The sequence below is a fragment of the Taeniopygia guttata genome, chromosome 28 (genome assembly GCF_048771995.1).
Source record: "Taeniopygia guttata chromosome 28, bTaeGut7.mat, whole genome shotgun sequence".
Taxonomy (NCBI): domain Eukaryota; kingdom Metazoa; phylum Chordata; class Aves; order Passeriformes; family Estrildidae; genus Taeniopygia; species Taeniopygia guttata.
The window spans coordinates 1,309,109-1,326,506 of NC_133053.1; the positions used below are offsets into that span (position 1 = coordinate 1,309,109).

The 17,398-nt window shown below is 49.1% G+C and overlaps 1 protein-coding gene across 4 annotated transcripts in view; it reads right to left on the reverse strand.

Moving 5' to 3' along the window:
• The window catches only part of SBNO2 (strawberry notch homolog 2), a 54,778-nt gene that overhangs the window by 29,056 nt on the left and 8,324 nt on the right, over nucleotides 1–17,398 (reverse strand). For 3 of the 4 annotated variants that reach the window (XM_030256698.4, XM_030256697.4, XM_072919482.1), the window contains exons 2-4: nucleotides 15,098–15,318; nucleotides 13,361–13,440; nucleotides 8,102–8,225 (exon numbers count right to left, since the gene is read on the reverse strand). In XM_030256698.4, coding sequence (XP_030112558.4) covers nucleotides 8,102–8,225; nucleotides 13,361–13,440; nucleotides 15,098–15,196 — 303 coding nt within the window. In that variant the 5' untranslated portion in view covers nucleotides 15,197–15,318. Of the gene's footprint in view, nucleotides 1–1,101; nucleotides 1,326–8,101; nucleotides 8,226–13,360; nucleotides 13,441–15,097; nucleotides 15,319–17,398 lie in introns of those variants that run through there. The other variant, XM_030256700.4, reaches the window with a different exon arrangement.

A 17,398-nucleotide genomic window follows, 5' to 3' on the forward strand; every position in this document is an offset into this window, starting at 1 on the left:
CAGGCAGAATCTTTATTTCAGATACTTTTCTGCAACTGCTTTTTACATAAAATTCCTGGAATTCAGCATCTCTGTGGCATCCTCTGAACTGGTCCCAGCAGGTCCAGGCCTCTCCTGGGCCAAAGACCCAGAGCTGGAGGCAGAGCTGCAGGTGGGTCTCAGAGCAGAGGACAACCTAATGCTACTGTGGCACACGGTACTCTTGTCATTATCCCAAAACTGGGATTATGACACATTACCTCCCTAGAAAAGATCAGGAAAAAAAATCAAGGTACCCCAGCCCAGACACTTGATCTTTCTCCAAGCCCCTGGGAACAGCTCAGCTCCCTCAGTCAAAACAAAGTGTTAAAAATAATGAAAGAACAGGTGAAGTCTAAATACAGACAGAACAAGCATCCTAAAAATAATTTTTTCCATCAAGCCATCAATAGAAATGGTTTATTTTCTCATAATCCAGACACTGAGGAAACAGTGTCTGCAGAGCAGCTCTGGATGACTGCGCTGCAGAGCACCCAAGTGAAGAGGGGGTTTTATTAAAAACCCAAAACCCTATCTATACACTCAAATACACACCCACAATTACAGCCACACTGCCAGCCAAGAGAGATTTGGCACCTCAAAAGTCACAGATTAAGCAAATTATTATTCAGGAGTGACCGAATCAGCAGCTGCAGATGATCACTATAAAATCTTTCAGCTGCCAAACCCCAAAGTCTGTCTAAATTTGGGACAATAAACTGACAGTGTGGAGGGTTTAGCTCTGGCTGGATGGTGCTTCCTGCACCCCACGTTAACTTTGGAAATAAAACCCCTCAAAACCATCACACCTACACAAACACACGGATCAATCCTCAGAGAGTTCCTTCCCTCCAAATTCTACACTCAGAAACCGAGTTCTGACTGACTGAATAGCATCCAGGAATGCAGGTTCCAGCAAAACAGAAATTACATCTTTGGGACAGAAAAAAAAAAAAAAAAAAAAAAAATTATCTATTCCCGGTACTGAACGTGGAGAGGTGTCACTCCCAAAACTCTGCAGCCACTGCACAACTCCCGGGGACCAAACACATGAGGAAAAACCCAGGAAAAATGAGGTTTTACCTTGTAAAGAGATGGGAACTTCAGCCAGAACTGCATTTGGGACATTTTAGAGCAGCATTCGGGGGGCTGTCGGCGCGGGAGGCAGCAGCAGGGGGAGGGTGCTCAGCGGAAAGTGGAGAAAGGTCCATTCACAGCCGGGGCTCATCGGGGGGCTTTAAAAGCCAACATGCAGCAGGCAGAGGAGGGAAAATGGAGACCCAGGGCCCTGCAGAGCCGTCCTGCGCCTGGAGATTTGCATAGACTGTTTAGTCAGAGGGCTCTTACTTCCTCTAAGTCCAGGGCTGACTTTCAGGAAATGATGCCTGCTTGGTAAGTCAGTGAAATTACTGGCAGTGCGAGGAGAATTACTGTACGTGGTGTAATCCAACCACAGAGCACAGTAAACAGCGCCGGGCTCTGCAGAGCCACAGGGCTCCCAGCTCCCTCTGCTCCTCTCCCTGGCCACCCAAAGCCAGGCTTTGTCCCCCATGGCAGCCCCTGCTCTGGGCTGGGGGTCCTGCCTGCCTGCCCCTGCCCCCCTGATTTCAGGGCTCAGGTGAAGTGGTGGTGTCCCCCCAAGAGCCATGTGCTGCTCTCTTTGTCTTTGGTGTCTGCCCCACCCCAAATCGTGCCTTTAGAAATCCAAAGGAGTGGCCCATTCTCTTCCCTTTCCTCCCTGGGTCACTGTTATTTCCCAGAGACCGTTGCCTCCTCTTTCCAAGGTTCTCCTTTAACTTTAACAGTTTTGGTAAAAGAAATAAGCAAAATTTCTGGTGGGGAAGAGAAGAAGGCACAAAAAAAGGACATCTGAAAGGGATGTAAACTCAATGAAGGTCTCCTCCAGAAAATCCCTGGGAACTGTCGTGTTTGCTTTGGCTGCAAGAGGCTCCTGTTTGCTCTTCCCTGGCAGGGCTGGTGGCAGTCCCAGAGCCAGGCTCTGCCCGTGGGGTCAGTTCCAGTTTGCCCAGCAAACCCAGCAGTGCACGTGCTGGGAACGGAGCAGAAGAGGAGCCCTGACTGCTCTGAGTCTCCCATCCCTGCTCCCAGTCCTCCCAGGCACCTGTGGCACGGCTTCAAGGGAGCACAGCTCATCCCTGTTCCATGTTTGAGCCTGCTGCTGCGGCTGTCACTGCTGAGGCAACTCCTCTGAGGGCTTCGTGCCATGAAAAGCTGGAAAATCCCATCTTTATCAGGCACTTCTCAGAGCTTTGGAGTGAAGGAAGGCACAAAGTCCCAGCAGGCCCTCCAGAGAGGTGAGCAGACAAAGCCCTGGAGGGAGAGAGCTGAGCAGGGGAATTCTCTGCCAGATGACGAAGGAGGATGGGCACCTCCAAGGAAAACTCCAGGTACTGAGGCTGGAAAACCACCCACAGGGCAAAAATCTGCAGCAGGGTTCAATTCCAAGGGTAGAACCCTCTGCAGCACTGTGGCCCCACAGGGACTGAGACATCAACAGTGAGGATCCATATTCCTCCCTCAACACACCTAGTCCAGGAGGTTCTTTCAATAAGCAAATGGCAAAGAAAAACACCTTTTCCTCAGCACAAATGCAGCTATGGAAGTGTCTGCAGTCACAGATGGGGCTCCCAGGAGGAGCTGGAGCATGTGCTGGGCTCTCCCTGTTCCCAGGACCCATTGATACGCAGATGAAAAATTAAAACCTTATAATTTTAATAAATCTGTTTCACCATCTCACCTCCCAGTGGAGGCTACAAGCAGCACTTCCCTGAGAGCCAGCAGAACGTCCTGCAGGGACTATGGTGAGAACAGAATTTGGTTTCTGTGGGCAGCAGGCTCGGGGTGCAGAAAGGCCGAGGGCTCTCAAGGCTGTTTTTCTCTGAATTTGCTGTATTTAAGGGCAGGTTCTGCTGGCCCGTGGGGCAGGTGCTCCACACATGTGGAGTGAAAAGGCCAAATTAATTTCTGAAATGTCTTAATTAGCAACTTCTTGCGTGACCTTGACTGAACCACTATGTCCTGCCCAAGCCAATCAGGGATTTGCAATCTGTGCAACCTTTGGAAGAGCAGGTGGATTATTTCCTCTTCCTTTGCTGTCAGTGGGGCAAAACGCAGCCATGAGAGACCTGTGGTGCCGGAGGAAGCGGGAACACGGCGCAGACACCCAGGGCTGCTGCATTGATTTTGCAAGACCACAGCAGTGTAATCACCAAGGGGAAGATAAACCACTGAGGAACCACCACCTGGAATCTTCCCAACCTGTCCAGGGGGAGAGGCAATCCTGCTCCCCACAATTCACCCAAGAACACGTGTGCTGACAGACAGGCACAAGGAAAGCAGGATTATTCCAGCTCTCACATCTGACTTATCCCCTTCCAGCCAAGCCCAGGGAGTCACTGTGCTGGGGAACTTTCTGCACCCCCTGACTCAGACCAACTCTGCTTTGAATTAAAGCATCTATTTTCAACCACGTCCCCACGGTCTGCTATTGGATTCTATTACCAGCACTTTTAAGAGCATTGAGCGTTTCAGACCGGCTTTTCCCGCTTTTGTTGGCTTTGGCAAGGGAGGAGGCAGAGAATGGTGCCTGCCAAGACCCTCAGAAGGCAGAGCTCCATCCCTCCTGCCAGGAGTGGACATCGCTGCTTGGAGGCTACAACACAGATGAAAACTATCAAGATTAGAATGGGGAGGGGGATATCTGAGCCCTCCAGGCTCTTTTACCCCTTTCCCCAGGGCCACAGGCATTTGAGGGGGCTCCTGCAATCCACTGACAACAAAATATACCTCAGAAGCTGAATTACACCTCCCCTCCTGCAGGGAACCAGCTCAGGGTGCATCAACTGGAGCACCCCACGCCTTTGGTTAGTGCACAGTGAGTTGTTACAGCCACAGCCTTCACTTTCCTTACCCCAGGCCTGCAGGATGTGTCAGCTATCTCACCCAGAGGGGTTAGCAAGGGTTATTACATCAGCCCAAACCCCAAACCTGCAGTGCAGAAAAAAAGACACGAGCACGCAAAGCCACTTGTTCTCCCAAGGCCAAGAGCCAGGTAACTGCCTGCAAATGGATTTTAATGTCTGTGTTCCCTGTAGACATAACTCCAGGACAGCAACAGAAGTTCCAGGATGTTTCTTATTCCAGGAAACTCTTTGTTTCAGCCACAACCAAGTGTTCCATATAATTTAATAACTGTTGCATTGATTTCTCCTAAATCACCACGCCTCTGTGCTCTGCAGCACTTCTAAAAATTAATACTTTTTAAAAAGCAGGTTAATTTCTCCTCCTGCTTTAACAGGGAAGACTAACAGGAGATTGCAAGGGGCTGGTGGTGAGGAGAGGGCTGGTTTATGATTAACATGAGTGGTCAGGAGCCCCCATGCAGCACAGCAGATCAAACAAGGCTGTAACTGCATCTTTACAGCATTACTGAAGGTGACTCTGCCTGGGAGCAGGCAATTCCTCCTGGCCCACAGGATAAATCCATCTGGCCTGATCTCCTCCCTCCAGCCCAAGCACGACCCACGTTTTAAGAAGGAGACCAGAGTTCCTCCCAAAGCACTTGCACCCAGAGCTGCTTCACTGAGGGGAGAAGGAGGATCTGCAGAGTCCCCTGCACACCCACCACCTCCCCAGTTCCCCCTTCCCCTGGAGCTGCTCCCCCTCCCAGGTTTATTTCTCAGCAGAGGTTTCTGTGTGTGCAGCAAAGTCCCGTTCTAGAGCCACAAGTTTAGGCAGAGGGAACACAGACTGTCAGCAAAGCCATCAGAGATAACAAAGAGCTCAGAGGAACTAGGCAGAGTCTGTGTTTCAATTAATTCTAAACTGAGCAGGGCGGTGAAGTAAAGAAAAATCTGTGGTGGCCAAGTCCAGTAGGTATTACATGGCAGGGATGCTCTCCCAGAGCAGGGTGCTTTGACTCTGTAAGGGTCTGGGGACAGACACAGCTCACAGGCCAGAGGATAAATTAAACCCTCCTGGATTCAATGTTTTATTATGGCAATTAACACCACCAGTGTCACAAGGCAGCACCACCACAGTGCCTTTGCAGAACTGCTGCCCATGAGTGCCAGATCCCAACTCGGCAGCACCTGGGACTGCAGGAATAACCAGCAGGAAGGGAGGGAAGAGATAGAAACCAAGCCCTGCTTCTCTCAGGACTGTGATTTGTAAGGACACGTGGGCAGCCCGTAGACTTTTCCATAAGGAGATGGCACCGTGTGGTTGGGATGAGACTTTGGCTGAAGACAACATTGCCCAAGGCCAGAAATGCTGTCAGACCCAACGTGGCCTCTCAGAACTATTTTCTGAACCTCCACTCAAGCCACTTGTTTATATAAAAAATGCCAACAGATCAGCAAGGATGAATCACCCAGGAGCAAGCCAGAGCCCTATTGTGGAGGAAACAAGTTCAAGTTCACGTCGGGCTGTTCTGGCCATGCAGCAAAGCACCTTCCCTGCTCAGCAAGGTGAACAGCCCAACTACAGAGAAACTCCCAGAGCCATTAGAAAATGTGGCAATTCCCACTCTCAGCATCCCCAGGTCAGAAAAGCCTTTGCACTTTGCAGGACCAGAATTCCCGAAACAAAACGTGGAAGGATGATGAGAGGAAATGCCAATGCCAGAGGAAAAAGCACCAGAACTCCTACTCTCCAAACTCTACAGCATATGGATAATCACTGCCACCAACAGAAAGGATTTGCTACACAAATGCCTCAATCATTTGCTCTTTAGACCTTTCAAATCCTTCTTTGTTATCCCTCAAAATTCTGGATTCTGCTACAGGAGCAAAACCAAGAGAACAGCCTGTATCCATGCGTGGAGGCAGCAAAAGTCCTCACACAAGCACCTGACCCATTTTGCCTGCCCAAGAACCACAGATTGGATCAGAATCTCTTACCAGCACCTGCAGCAGACTCCTCATGCTGCCCCTTGGGCTCCTCTCTGTCTGGCACAGTTGGACCAGCCCTTGCCACTCCTACCATGGCAGCAGGAAAGTTTGGAAGAGACAGGAACTTTCCTCTACAGCCACCTGGGAAGATGGAACCACTCACTCAGCTGCTCCCACCCCTCCTGGATGGCATGTGTCAGCTTGCCAAGGCAAATGTTAATATTTAACAGTTTGGTGTCTGGGACAATGAGAAATCAGTAAAGTGGAAAACATTGCTGAAGAAAGGGCTGGAAAAGCTTCAGGAAACTCCCAGATTGCTCCAGACTGATGCCACTGCTCCACCTCTGGCAGCTGTGAGCAGATCTGCAGCTTTTCTCTGGATGAGCAATGCCTGACAGCTCAGAGACCCCTGGGGTTTATCCGTGGCTTCCATGTCAGTGCTTAGTGCATCCTACTCCGAGTGAGCACCAGCAGAGACCATGCAGGGTGCTCAAAAATCCAAAGCTGAGCATTCAAGAATGCTGGCCTGGCTCCATGCTGCAGAATGAGCTGTCAGAGGATGACTGGAGCCTGAAATTCCTCTTCCAGAGACAGCCCCACAGGTGAAATAACTGAGCACCATCCCTTGGCTCCAGGGAACTCCAGACACACCCTAGCCCTCAGAGTTACCAACTCCAGCAGGGAACTGCAGCTTGGAAAACAGAGCTCCAACAAAGCTTGAGCCACTGTTTCAGCACACACAGGGTGACACATCACTACCCTGTTACCTGTGGAATCTCCAGGGACCAGAGCATGGGCTCACAGACAATCCATGGAACAGGACAGGAGAGCACCACAAAGCTGCTCTGCTCCTCGTGGGTGATACAATACCCCAGTGAAGGAACTGGTTTGTCTGTGTTAGGTTGAGAGGAAACTTTGCTGTGCCCATACTGGGGGCAGAACACCTGCAGGCACACTGCAATGGGTGCAGTCTCACTACAGAAAGAAAGAGTCCAAACAAAAGCCCATTTGCCTAAAATCACCTCACTCCCACCCATGGCTTCCTCTCCCAAAGAATGAGAGCAGCACAAGAATTATTTCTTGCTCTGGGAATCATTTGAGGTCGTTCATGCTTGCTTTGTCTCAGAGCATCCTGCTCTTTTCTCACCCAGCCAACACAAAGCATCTCCTTTCACAGAGAACCTCCAAAAATCTGCTCCTCTAAGTTGGCTCAGATCAATTTCTGTGACACAGCAGGGAAGGAAGCTGACTGACCACCAAGATACTAGAAAATACATAAGTTAAAGAAATAATTAAGCCCTTTTCCCGTTGAACCCATCAGCCAAAACCCCACCAGACCTGGAGGTGAGACCTATGGCAGGGACCCCTCTCCCCTTCCCACCACAGCCCGGTAAATGGGCTCACAAGTTGATGAGATCACCTTTCTGCCTCGTTCCTCCCACAATTAATTCTGCAGGAGGCAGAGATCAATGCTCCTGTGATTCAATTATTTATCTGGTTTAATCCAGGCAGAAAACCCTGACCAGCAGCTGCCCAGGTGGGCCCCTGATGTAAAGCACAGGGAGCTGGATGGGGGGACCACACCAGGGGCCACCCCAAACAGCACAAATCCCCAGCACCTGCACATTGAAACCTGCAGAAATCAGAGCCTTGAGGAGGGATAAAACCACTCTTTAGCCACGCCAAGAAACCAAAAACACAACGAGGGGGTAAGAATTAACATACACCAGCAGACACCAATGGCTGTATTAATTCCTAGAAAGGATATAGCCTGTCCCCACTCTTGGAATGCTGGGCACTGAGTTGATGTAATCCCTAAATATTCACTATGCAGGAATCCACCACTTGTAACCAGTGAGGAAGAACATGCAGCACATGAGCACTTTGGGAGGGAAATAACCAAAGAGTCTGAAGAGTGTTCAGTTCACACTCTGGGACCCTCCTGCAGCCAGGACCCTCCCAGCACCACCAGGATTTATGCCAAACACCCCTTTAAAAGACAAAAGTGTTTTACCACAGAGAAGCTCCTACCAAACCACAGACACATTTCAAATTCTTGGTGTCCTTATTGCCCATCTCTTCATTTCCCTAAGTAAGGCAACACTGAAAAGCAACCCCCAGCACACCAAAGCCCCATTTTCCCCCAAAGACATCAGGAACTCTGCACTTACCTGAGGAAAATCCCCATTTTTTGTTAAGAAGTCAGTGGGGTCCACAGCTGCATAGTTTGTATCTAAGAAATGTGGTCTGCTGATGGAATCCATATAAAAATCCTGAGGGGGGCTAAAATATTGCCTGTAAGGAAATGGGAAAAGCAGTTACTCCTTGTCAGTCCCCAGCATTTCTCAGGTCACTTCAGCCTCTGACAGCAGTGAAGCTGAAACTTCAGGATGTCACATATAGGAGAGGGATATTATTGGATATTATCCAGAAGAGAGATGGCAAAATAACACCTCTACCAGTTCTATCCCACTTCCCAAACTCAGCAGTGTAAGAACTTACAGCAGTATAAAAACTTACAGCAGTGTAAGAACACCGAATTAAGAATATAATTCTTGGCAATTTGGGTAGACCAGGAAGGACTTAATAGATAACAATGGTCTGTAGTACCCCATATTTCAGCCCTGATGACAAAGCAGAATGAGGCCCTGGGACGTCCCAGCACGATGGGTGTGGTGGACCTGCCAGTCACGCTACGTAAGGACATGAGCTACAGGGAAACATCACACCTGAATGCCAGTTTAGGCCACAAAACCCCTGAAACAGCCCCACAAATCAGCTCTGACAGGGAAACACCCCTATAAACCCACCTGGATAGGGAGTTCATCACTCACAGACCTCAAAGGCAGGTCAGAATGGAGGGGTTGGTGACTGGGAAACACAGACAGAGCTGTTACCCAGAGAGAGGAACTAGGGATGTGACTGCTGTGAGTTCAAAAGCAAGATCTGTGCTCAGCTAATAAGGGAACAAAGCAAAGATCCCTGCTCCACCTGGGCAGGGCCATGCCAGCTTCCTCCTGCTCCTTGCACCCAGCATCCGTTTCCTCCAGGCAGGCAGGGGCAAAAACTGCACAAAAGCAGCCAATTTCCTTCCTCCTGCCCAGGAGCAGCCCCTGGCCTCTGCTCCACGCCACCTCCTGGTTTGCACAAGCCCTTTCCCTCTCCTGCAGGAGCAAAGAATTTGCTTCGTAATCCTTCCCGTAAGGGGCCGTGCTCCTGCTTGGGCGATTGCCACGACACGGTCGGCGCTGGAGCCGCGGGACATCCATCCTGGCTGGATGGTTTCCTCCTGTGGGGAGCTGGACCTTCTCCCTGATGCCCAAAGAACCCCCGGCCAGAAACGTGAACAGGGTGCTGGGAGAGGGAGAAAGAGAGTTTGAGAAGAGAACTCCTGCCCAGGAGCTGGGAATGCCAAGCTGCCAAAGGATTATTAAGCAATTACGGTGCCATGTGTGGCCAGCAGCTTGTTACCACACTCGGTGAACATTTACATGTGGATTAATGTGCAAACACAGTTATCTCTTTTGATAAATACATTTTTCCTGCTCACTTCCTAACGCTAAAGACAAAACCCTCAAAAACTAACAGCTCCTTCCTCCTTTCCTTTTTTTTTTCTTTTCTGTGCTGCCACGGCTTTACCTGCTGCAGAGACACCCGAGACCCTGTGTGAACACAACCTGCACATCCAAGCTCCCACAGTCCATCCCTGATTGTTGGCTCTTCGTAATCCATCCAAGGAATTAAAATGTGGGCATAAATTCTGGGAATAAATACATTGCCACACAGGAAAAGGCTGGTTTAAAAGGCTTTCAAGCCAAGGCTGCTGTGGTCTCGCCGTCTCTCACACAAGGACACAGCTTGGCCAGCATCAAGGAACTAATCAAGGAATAGGAAAACTATTTTTACTGGAAAAGTGAACACCCGCTCCTGTTCCCTGCCACTTTGTGGTCTGGACAAGGGTCAGTCAAGGTAATGAGAAAGAGAGCAAGAGAGCTCCAACCTCCCTGGCCTGCTGTGGAATGACCAGCTCTGCTTGGTGTTTTGTTACCCTTAATCTTGGTCTTCCAATCTGCCCGTGTGAGATGCACTTGGTTCCTGCAGTTTGCAGCAGCTCCGGGCACTGCTCCGAGATCCACCTTGGAAAGCACCAAAATCCCTTCCGTACCTTTGCAGCTGGCTTTACCTTCCCTTGACTCAAACCTCAAAGCTGTTTCCTTTCATTTGCAGGGCTGGCACAGAGCCATGGACAAGTTGGCTTGAAATAAACTGACAAAAATGCTTTAACTGGAAGAATCAGGTCAGTGACCCTGTCACAGCCAGGGTACGAACACAGCCCGCAGCAAACTGCCCTGTCCCCACCTGCTCAGCCTCTCCAGGCCTTAGTTCTTGCTAAACTGCTCCACAGAAGCTACTGTGGGTCAGCAGCTTCCCTCAGATACTGAGGGGGTTCACTGGACAACCAAAAACTGTTCCAGAAAGGAAATTTATGCTGGTTTAATCACACCAGCTGCCCGAAGAGGAATGCTCCCTTGCAATTCCACTGCATTCCAGCTGCTCATCCATGCCCCAGTGCATCCAAAGCCCTTCTGGGCCCACAGTGCCACTTTTCTGAGACCTCCCAAGTGGTTTTTGGCCAGGCTCCATCCTCTGTCCTCCACTCAGAGATGCAAACTTCTCATCCCAAGCCAGTGGAAGATCAGGGAGAGCTGGCAGGCTGCGGGCTGCCTCGGCACTAGCCTGGCACTTTCCTTCCTTATCAGACACCAATCCATGTTTTTCAGAGCCTTCTTTACTATTTCAGCAAGCAATGCTCCACGCAGAGGAGGAAAAGGGCATAAAAACAGCAAGAAAAGGGGTCGTGTAAACTCAGGACAAAGCTTTGCTGCAGCTGTGTGACACCTCATCCAACAGCACAACTGGGCTGCCCCAGATCCCCCCCAGCCAGGAATGTGCTGAGCCTCCAGCAGCAAGGAAAGCTGAACTCTGCAGGGATAATTTCCTCAGAAAAGAGCTGAGCTGCTGCTCTTCAGAGCTCTGAATCTCCCTGGTTCTTTTAAGAAGGTTTAATACACTGTTGACATTTGTCAGGTTAAGAAAATCTGAACCCAAGAGGCTGCATTTGGGGTATTCTAAAGAAATTCCCTAGCATGAAAGTGAACTCCTGAAAGGAAACAGGAAAAACCTGCTTCAGGATAAAAAGGTGTTGCTATGAGAATAAGCCCTGTCCAAACAGAGCCGCTTGCAAATGAGATTTCTCTGCAAGGATTCTGAAGAAAAACGTGCACCACCTCTAATGCCAGCTGCATTTTTCCATGTTACAGCATGGGCTACTATTACAACTGCCTTTAAAATCCCAGTTTTCAATGTTTCCATTCCTTCCAGAATTCCTACCTGTAACCCCCTCACTCTAAATCCACCTAAAACACAGTCAGTGCCATTTTCAAATACAAAAAGCACAGACTTTTTTTTTTTTTTTTTTAATATGAAATGCAGATATGGAAGATCTCACCTGAAAGGTGATTTTTACACCTCCTGGGGTATGAAGAACAGGAAGCTAAAGGTGCAGCCTTGGCTAAATCATTCCCTAGCAAATCACTACTACAATGAGCCTCATTTCCAGAAGTAACTCCAGCAAAGGCAGCAAGTCCAGGTTTGTGTCAGACACAGGCATGTCCTTGCAGGATTGTGCTGTGATGTTCCTGGCAGTGCTGGTACGAGCGGCACCGAACAGGAAGAGAGTGAGGGGCAAAACCAGAATAAATGGTCAAGAGGAGAAAAAAAAAAAAAAACAACAAAAACCCAGTGCAATAGATAAACACAATCTAATCTTGTGGTTCAATGCAGCAAAACAGAAATTCTGTTATAGCTCTCCGGAGGATTCACAACATGTAATTTACAGGAATCCTGCTCAAAAAGCACAGCCCCTTCCAATCAGCCAGGCTGGCCAAGAGCAAAGGGCCTGAATGGATCTGAGAAGTCTCCTGTTCTCCTGTGGGGAGGAGCTGGCACAGCCCAGCTCCCTCAGCACCTGTGGGGCAGCTTCTGGTCCCCTCTGATGGGGAACTGCCCTGTCCATCCACCCCGTGCTGCTGGGCAGCTCCTGCTGAGGCCAGAGGGGCCACGGGGGCAGCAGGACCACCACAGGGACATGAATCCCCTCTCTCCCAACAGTGGGGCTGATCCTGCCTGGAACTCACACCTCCACAGGGAGGGATCCACCATGAAGATGCCAAAATCTCTTTAGGAGGGAGGTGTGGCAAGCACATTTCTCTCCCTGTCAGGATTTTTCATAGAGGTGCACAGAGAGAAATGAAAGAGAAAACAATTTCTATTTCTGCTCTTTGTTTTTCTCATGTGGAATGTGTTTGGAGAATTGTTTCCCTGGAGTGAGTGCTTGATTGGATTCTGGTGAGGATTATTTGAGCCTGGTGGCCAATCCAACCCACCTGGGGCTGGACTCTCAGAAAGGGTCACAAGTTGGGTTGGAGTTAGAGATAGTCAGAGACAGTAGTATGTAGTTTTAGGATCCTCCTTTTATATAGTATATTAATGTATTTTAGCATAGTTATAATAAAGAAATAATTCAGAAGGCTGAATTGAGTCAGACACCATCATTTCTTCCCATTGGGTTCGCCTGCATTTACAATAGGGAGGTTACATTAAATCCCCAGTTTAATGCCAGGCACATGGAACACAGTTGTTAGCTCAGGATGTCAAATTCTGCTTCTTTCAGTTCTCCTTCCTCCCACCTCTCACCTAGATAAAGAACACATCCTGTGTATCCCTGCCACTCCCTGGATTCACAGAGACCAAAGAAGCCATGGACCAGCCTCCAAATCCCCAGCCCCACCAGAGCCCCCATCCAAGTCACTCAGTGATGGCACAAGGCCACTTTATGCTGTCCAAACATTTGTCATATCCCACCTTGTGATCCAGGATGAAGGTTCATTGTAAAGGGAAAATGGAAAACAAAATTTTCCAGTACAGAACATGACATGGTTGTTAGTGTCAGTTACTTCCAGTGACATGGCAAAGGATTTTAACGTGACCCAAAACCTAACACCTGGTACAGGTAACATCTTCCTCCACATCTGTGCAAAGCTAGAGACTGCCCAGTGCTTGCTGTGTCGGATCTGTTAAGAATTCCATTAGTGTTACAAATCCAGTCTAAACTAAAGCTGTTTCTCCCTTACTGCAGCCTCCAGGTTTAACAAAAAACAAAGTTTTTTTTTCCAGTTTTAAAAACAAAAAGCTGTTTGCTGCTGTTCCCAAGCTGCAGCAGTGTCTGAAATGCCACAAGATCAGTGTGTGATGCAAGTATTTCCCCATCAGATCATGAAATAAAGTAAACATGGAAAGCAGCAAAGAAACAGTTGAATCACGGGGTGTGCAAGAGCAGAGGGGATAAGACAAAGGAGAACAGCACTCACTGGTTTTCACTTGGGAAGGATGAGGTTGGGAAAGAGACTGGGTAGCAGCTACTCCATGAGTCGGCGGCCAGCATGGGATTCTGCAACCAGAAGGCACAACAGTTAGAGCAGCAGAGGCCTGGAACCATTCCCTGGGGCTGCAGGTACGAGGGCAGGCCCACGGCTTCCCTCCCTCAGTGCTTCCCAGAGGCAGAGGTGGCTCCTTGTCTCTCGAGCAGGACTCCAGTTTCAGCTTTGGAACCCCCTCCCCTACCACTGTCCCCAGATGGTCACCAAGGCCAGGCCCCTTCCCCAACCCTTCCACAGGACACTCCGAAGAGACAAGAGGAAACAGCATCAAGCTGTGCCACGAGATGTTCAGGCTGGACATCAGAAGGAATTTATCTGTGGAAAGGGATTGGCAGGGGCTGCCCAGGGAGGTGGTGGAGTCCCCATCCCTGGAGGTGTCCAAGGAAGGACTGGATGTGGCACTCAGTGCTCTGGTGCGGTGACAAGGTGGGAATCAGTACAGGTTTGAACTTGATGACCTTGAAGGTCCTTTCCAACCTCAGTGATTCCATGAGTCTATGATTCAGTCTCTGTGCGATGCCAGCACCAACCCAATAACCTGAAATTGGCCAGCCTCAGAGGTCACAGCCAAAAATGTCCTTTTGTGCCTTTTGTCTTCTCACTCCCCTGAACAGTCTCAAATTAACGGCAAGGTTTTAGCTCAGCTCACACCAATAAAATCAGGGAGAGCACACTCTATCTCCTCACTCAGCTCCAGCAGCTTTTATCCTGTTCTTTTTGTGCCCAAAGCAATGAAACCTTGTACTTGAAGCAAAAGGAACCTCTGTGTCCCTGCATGTGACACATTCCAGAGTTTGAAACAGAAAGAGAAAACTCTAGGAACATGTCAGCTATTTTGGAACAGGCTTGCTTTTTGCCCTGTTGGACAAATGCATCAGGGACCTGGTCTGGTTTTAGCAGCTATATCAGGACAAATACAACTTATTTATCTTTGCTGCTCTGGAAACAGACAGCTGGACCTGGGCACAGATTCACATGTCTGGTAGAGATGTCCTGGGGTAGGAACAAGGTCTGCAATCCTGGGCAGATTCTCTCAGTCCTTCCACAAGGAGCTGGCAGCCAGCAGCTTTCAGAGAGGCTTTGTTTTAATCACAGCCCTGCTTTTCCCTCCTCACCTCAGTCCTGCAATGTGGCAAGCACATTTCTCTCCCTCTCATGATTTTTCGTACAGAGAGAAATGAAAGAGAAAACAATTTTTATTTCTGCTCCTTGTTTTTCTTATGTAAAATGTGTTTAGAGAATTGTTTACCTGGAGTGAGTGCTTGATTAGATTCTGGTGAGGATTGTTTGAGGCTGACGCCTAATCCAATGCACCTGTGTCTAAACTCTCCAGAGAGGGTCACGAGTTGTGGGAGAGTTAGAGTCAAAGAAAGTAGTATGTAGTTTTTAGTATAAAAGTAGTCGTTTTATACAGTATATTAATGTATTTTAGCACAATTATAATAAAGAAGTAATTCAGCCTTCTGAATTGAGTCAAATATCATCATTTCTTCCCATTAGGTTCACCTGCATTTACAATACTGCAACCCCCTGCACAGCTGCCTGGGAAGTCTGGAAATCGCTGCTGTAAACACAGACCAGGACTCCCAGGATCTACCAGGCCAGACAGCTCTGCCCAGACCCCTCCTGGGCACAGCCTCCCCCTGCCCAGGCTCTGCAGGGCCTCACCTCCAGGTCCGGCACGACGAGCTGGGAGCGGAGGCCGGGGATGCCGCGGATGGCATCGCCCGGCTGCTGGTGCTGCGGGAAGCTGTTCCCCCCATCCATGGCGGGGTGAGAGCATCAGCCCGTGTCCTGCCTCATGGAGTCCTCAGGAGGGTGGCACAGGCTGTGGAGTGAGTGGTGGGAGCGTCTTCAGCTGTGCTCTTCACCCTGCACCATGTCCTGGGCTGGGAAAGAAAGGCACGTTTAGGTTTTGTGAAAGGGGAGGTGGGGGAAAAAAAAATCCACTTGTAAGGTTAAACATAGCTTAGAGATGAGCAAACAGCCACCAGCCTGCTGCTGCCTCTTCAGAAAAGAGAGGGTTTTATGGGAAACAGAGCTCTCCATTACCTCCACACCTGGAATTCACCCAGGTTGGAACTGGAACACACCCCTCCTGCCTCGCACACCGCAGGAGCCCCGCAGCTCTCTGAGATCATCTGGGCTGCTGTACACACAGCTGGGCTCAGCCTGAGGAATTTGCTTATCTAATGTACAAGAAGTCTCTGCACTGGTGTGTAAATTCATGGTAATCAATTCCCCCAAATTGCCTGTTTTCCTGAAAATATGCTCTGAGCCAGCAGTGAACCCTCATCTCCCACCCCATGGCACACTGGGGTCTCCCCAGCTCCTAGGTAGCTGTTTCTATGCACCAAGACCTTTCTCACACCAGTCAAACCCAACAATACCTTGTTACTCATTTGAAATTAATAGTACTAATGCCACAAATTCCTGAATTTATCAGCTTCTGGCACTTTCCCTTTTGCCAGCAAAAGGGGATCCAATGCAGGAGCATTGTCCTGGCAGGATTAACTTCACAGTAACACCCTGCTTCCAGTACAGCTTCTCAGTCAAAACCTCCAAACTGATTAATTTTCTTCTAACTTCTCCATAAGCCCACAGGAAACCAATTTCCAACTGGATTTAATGGATTAAAATAAAAAAAGGGATGGTGAAAGCAACCTATACAAGCAGATGAGCAGAGAAAAGCATCTGTGATGTCTTTACTTCCACTGAATCTTTCTTTGCTTCTTCCTGCCTTCCCTGACCCTCCCCAGAAGCTGAGTAAATCAAAGTGGCCAAAACCTCTGGATGGAGCAATCCAGCCACAAACAACACCTACAGAGCACAGACCAAACCTGTAATTTAAAAGAGCCACCTCTGATCATTCAGGAGACACTATTTTCCTACAAGGAATATTTTTGAAAAGCCATTTCTGACTCCGAGGCCCTTTAAAAATAAGTGACCTTGCGGTGGACAAAATGACTGCACCATTTGCAATGGAAAGTGAAATTAAAGTGACTCTTTCTGCCTCCCTGTGGTGCCACAGCTGTGCCAGCTGGGTAGGGCTCATGTGGGGGCTGCAGGGACCAGCCAAGACCCCACAGCCAGGACCCCAATCCTATGGTGGAGTCACAGGCAAAGCCCTCAAGTGCCAAGGATATTCTGTGTGAAAAGCAGAGTTCAACAGTCACATCCCACCTACGGAATGCTGTGTAGAGCTCCCAAAGGGATTATTTGGGTTTTTTGGTTTTCTTGTAGGGAGAAGGTCACCCTTTTCTATTTTGCAAAGATTCCCTTCAACTCCTGCTCAGCTTTACCCAAGCCAGGGCTGAGGTTTGCTGATCTCAGGGTCAATGTCACCAACTGCTCTGTGTCTCTAAAACCCTGTGACTCTTCCTTACACCAGACTTCAGGGGGATTGCTGCTTTTCTTTTTTTTTTCTCTCCCCTACTTGCAACAGCTTTTGAGAGGAAATCGGCAGCAGTGATTCCCGTAAGAGCCATAGCAAATATACAGCTTTACTTACATATCCAAAGGAACTTAGGAAGGGTAAAATCAATATCAGTATCCCTCCGTGCCTGCTCTGCATTAGCTCATTTCTCACACCACCAGATCTCACTGGTGGACCCTGCAGAGCAGAGGCTGCCTCTGAAGCAGCACCAGTTCCCTAGAAAAACTGTAGAACAGATGACACCCCGCTGGCAAAACGAAGGAAAACTGCTTAGCAAGAAAGCTGGAATGGTCTGGGCCTTGGTTTAGGGGGGGGGCTGTAGTGCAAGTGCAAAATACACCCAAAGCATTGAAAATGGGGGAAAAAGAGAGACCAAGAATCTACTCTACCATTCCAGCCACACTTCAGTCCTAGAGGATGCTGAGGGAACTCCTTACCCCAGGAGAGCGGCACCAGCATCAATGGACAGCCCAAAATCCAACCTGCACATGCCAAATCTTTGTGCTGCAAAATGAGCTCCTGGTGACAAACAC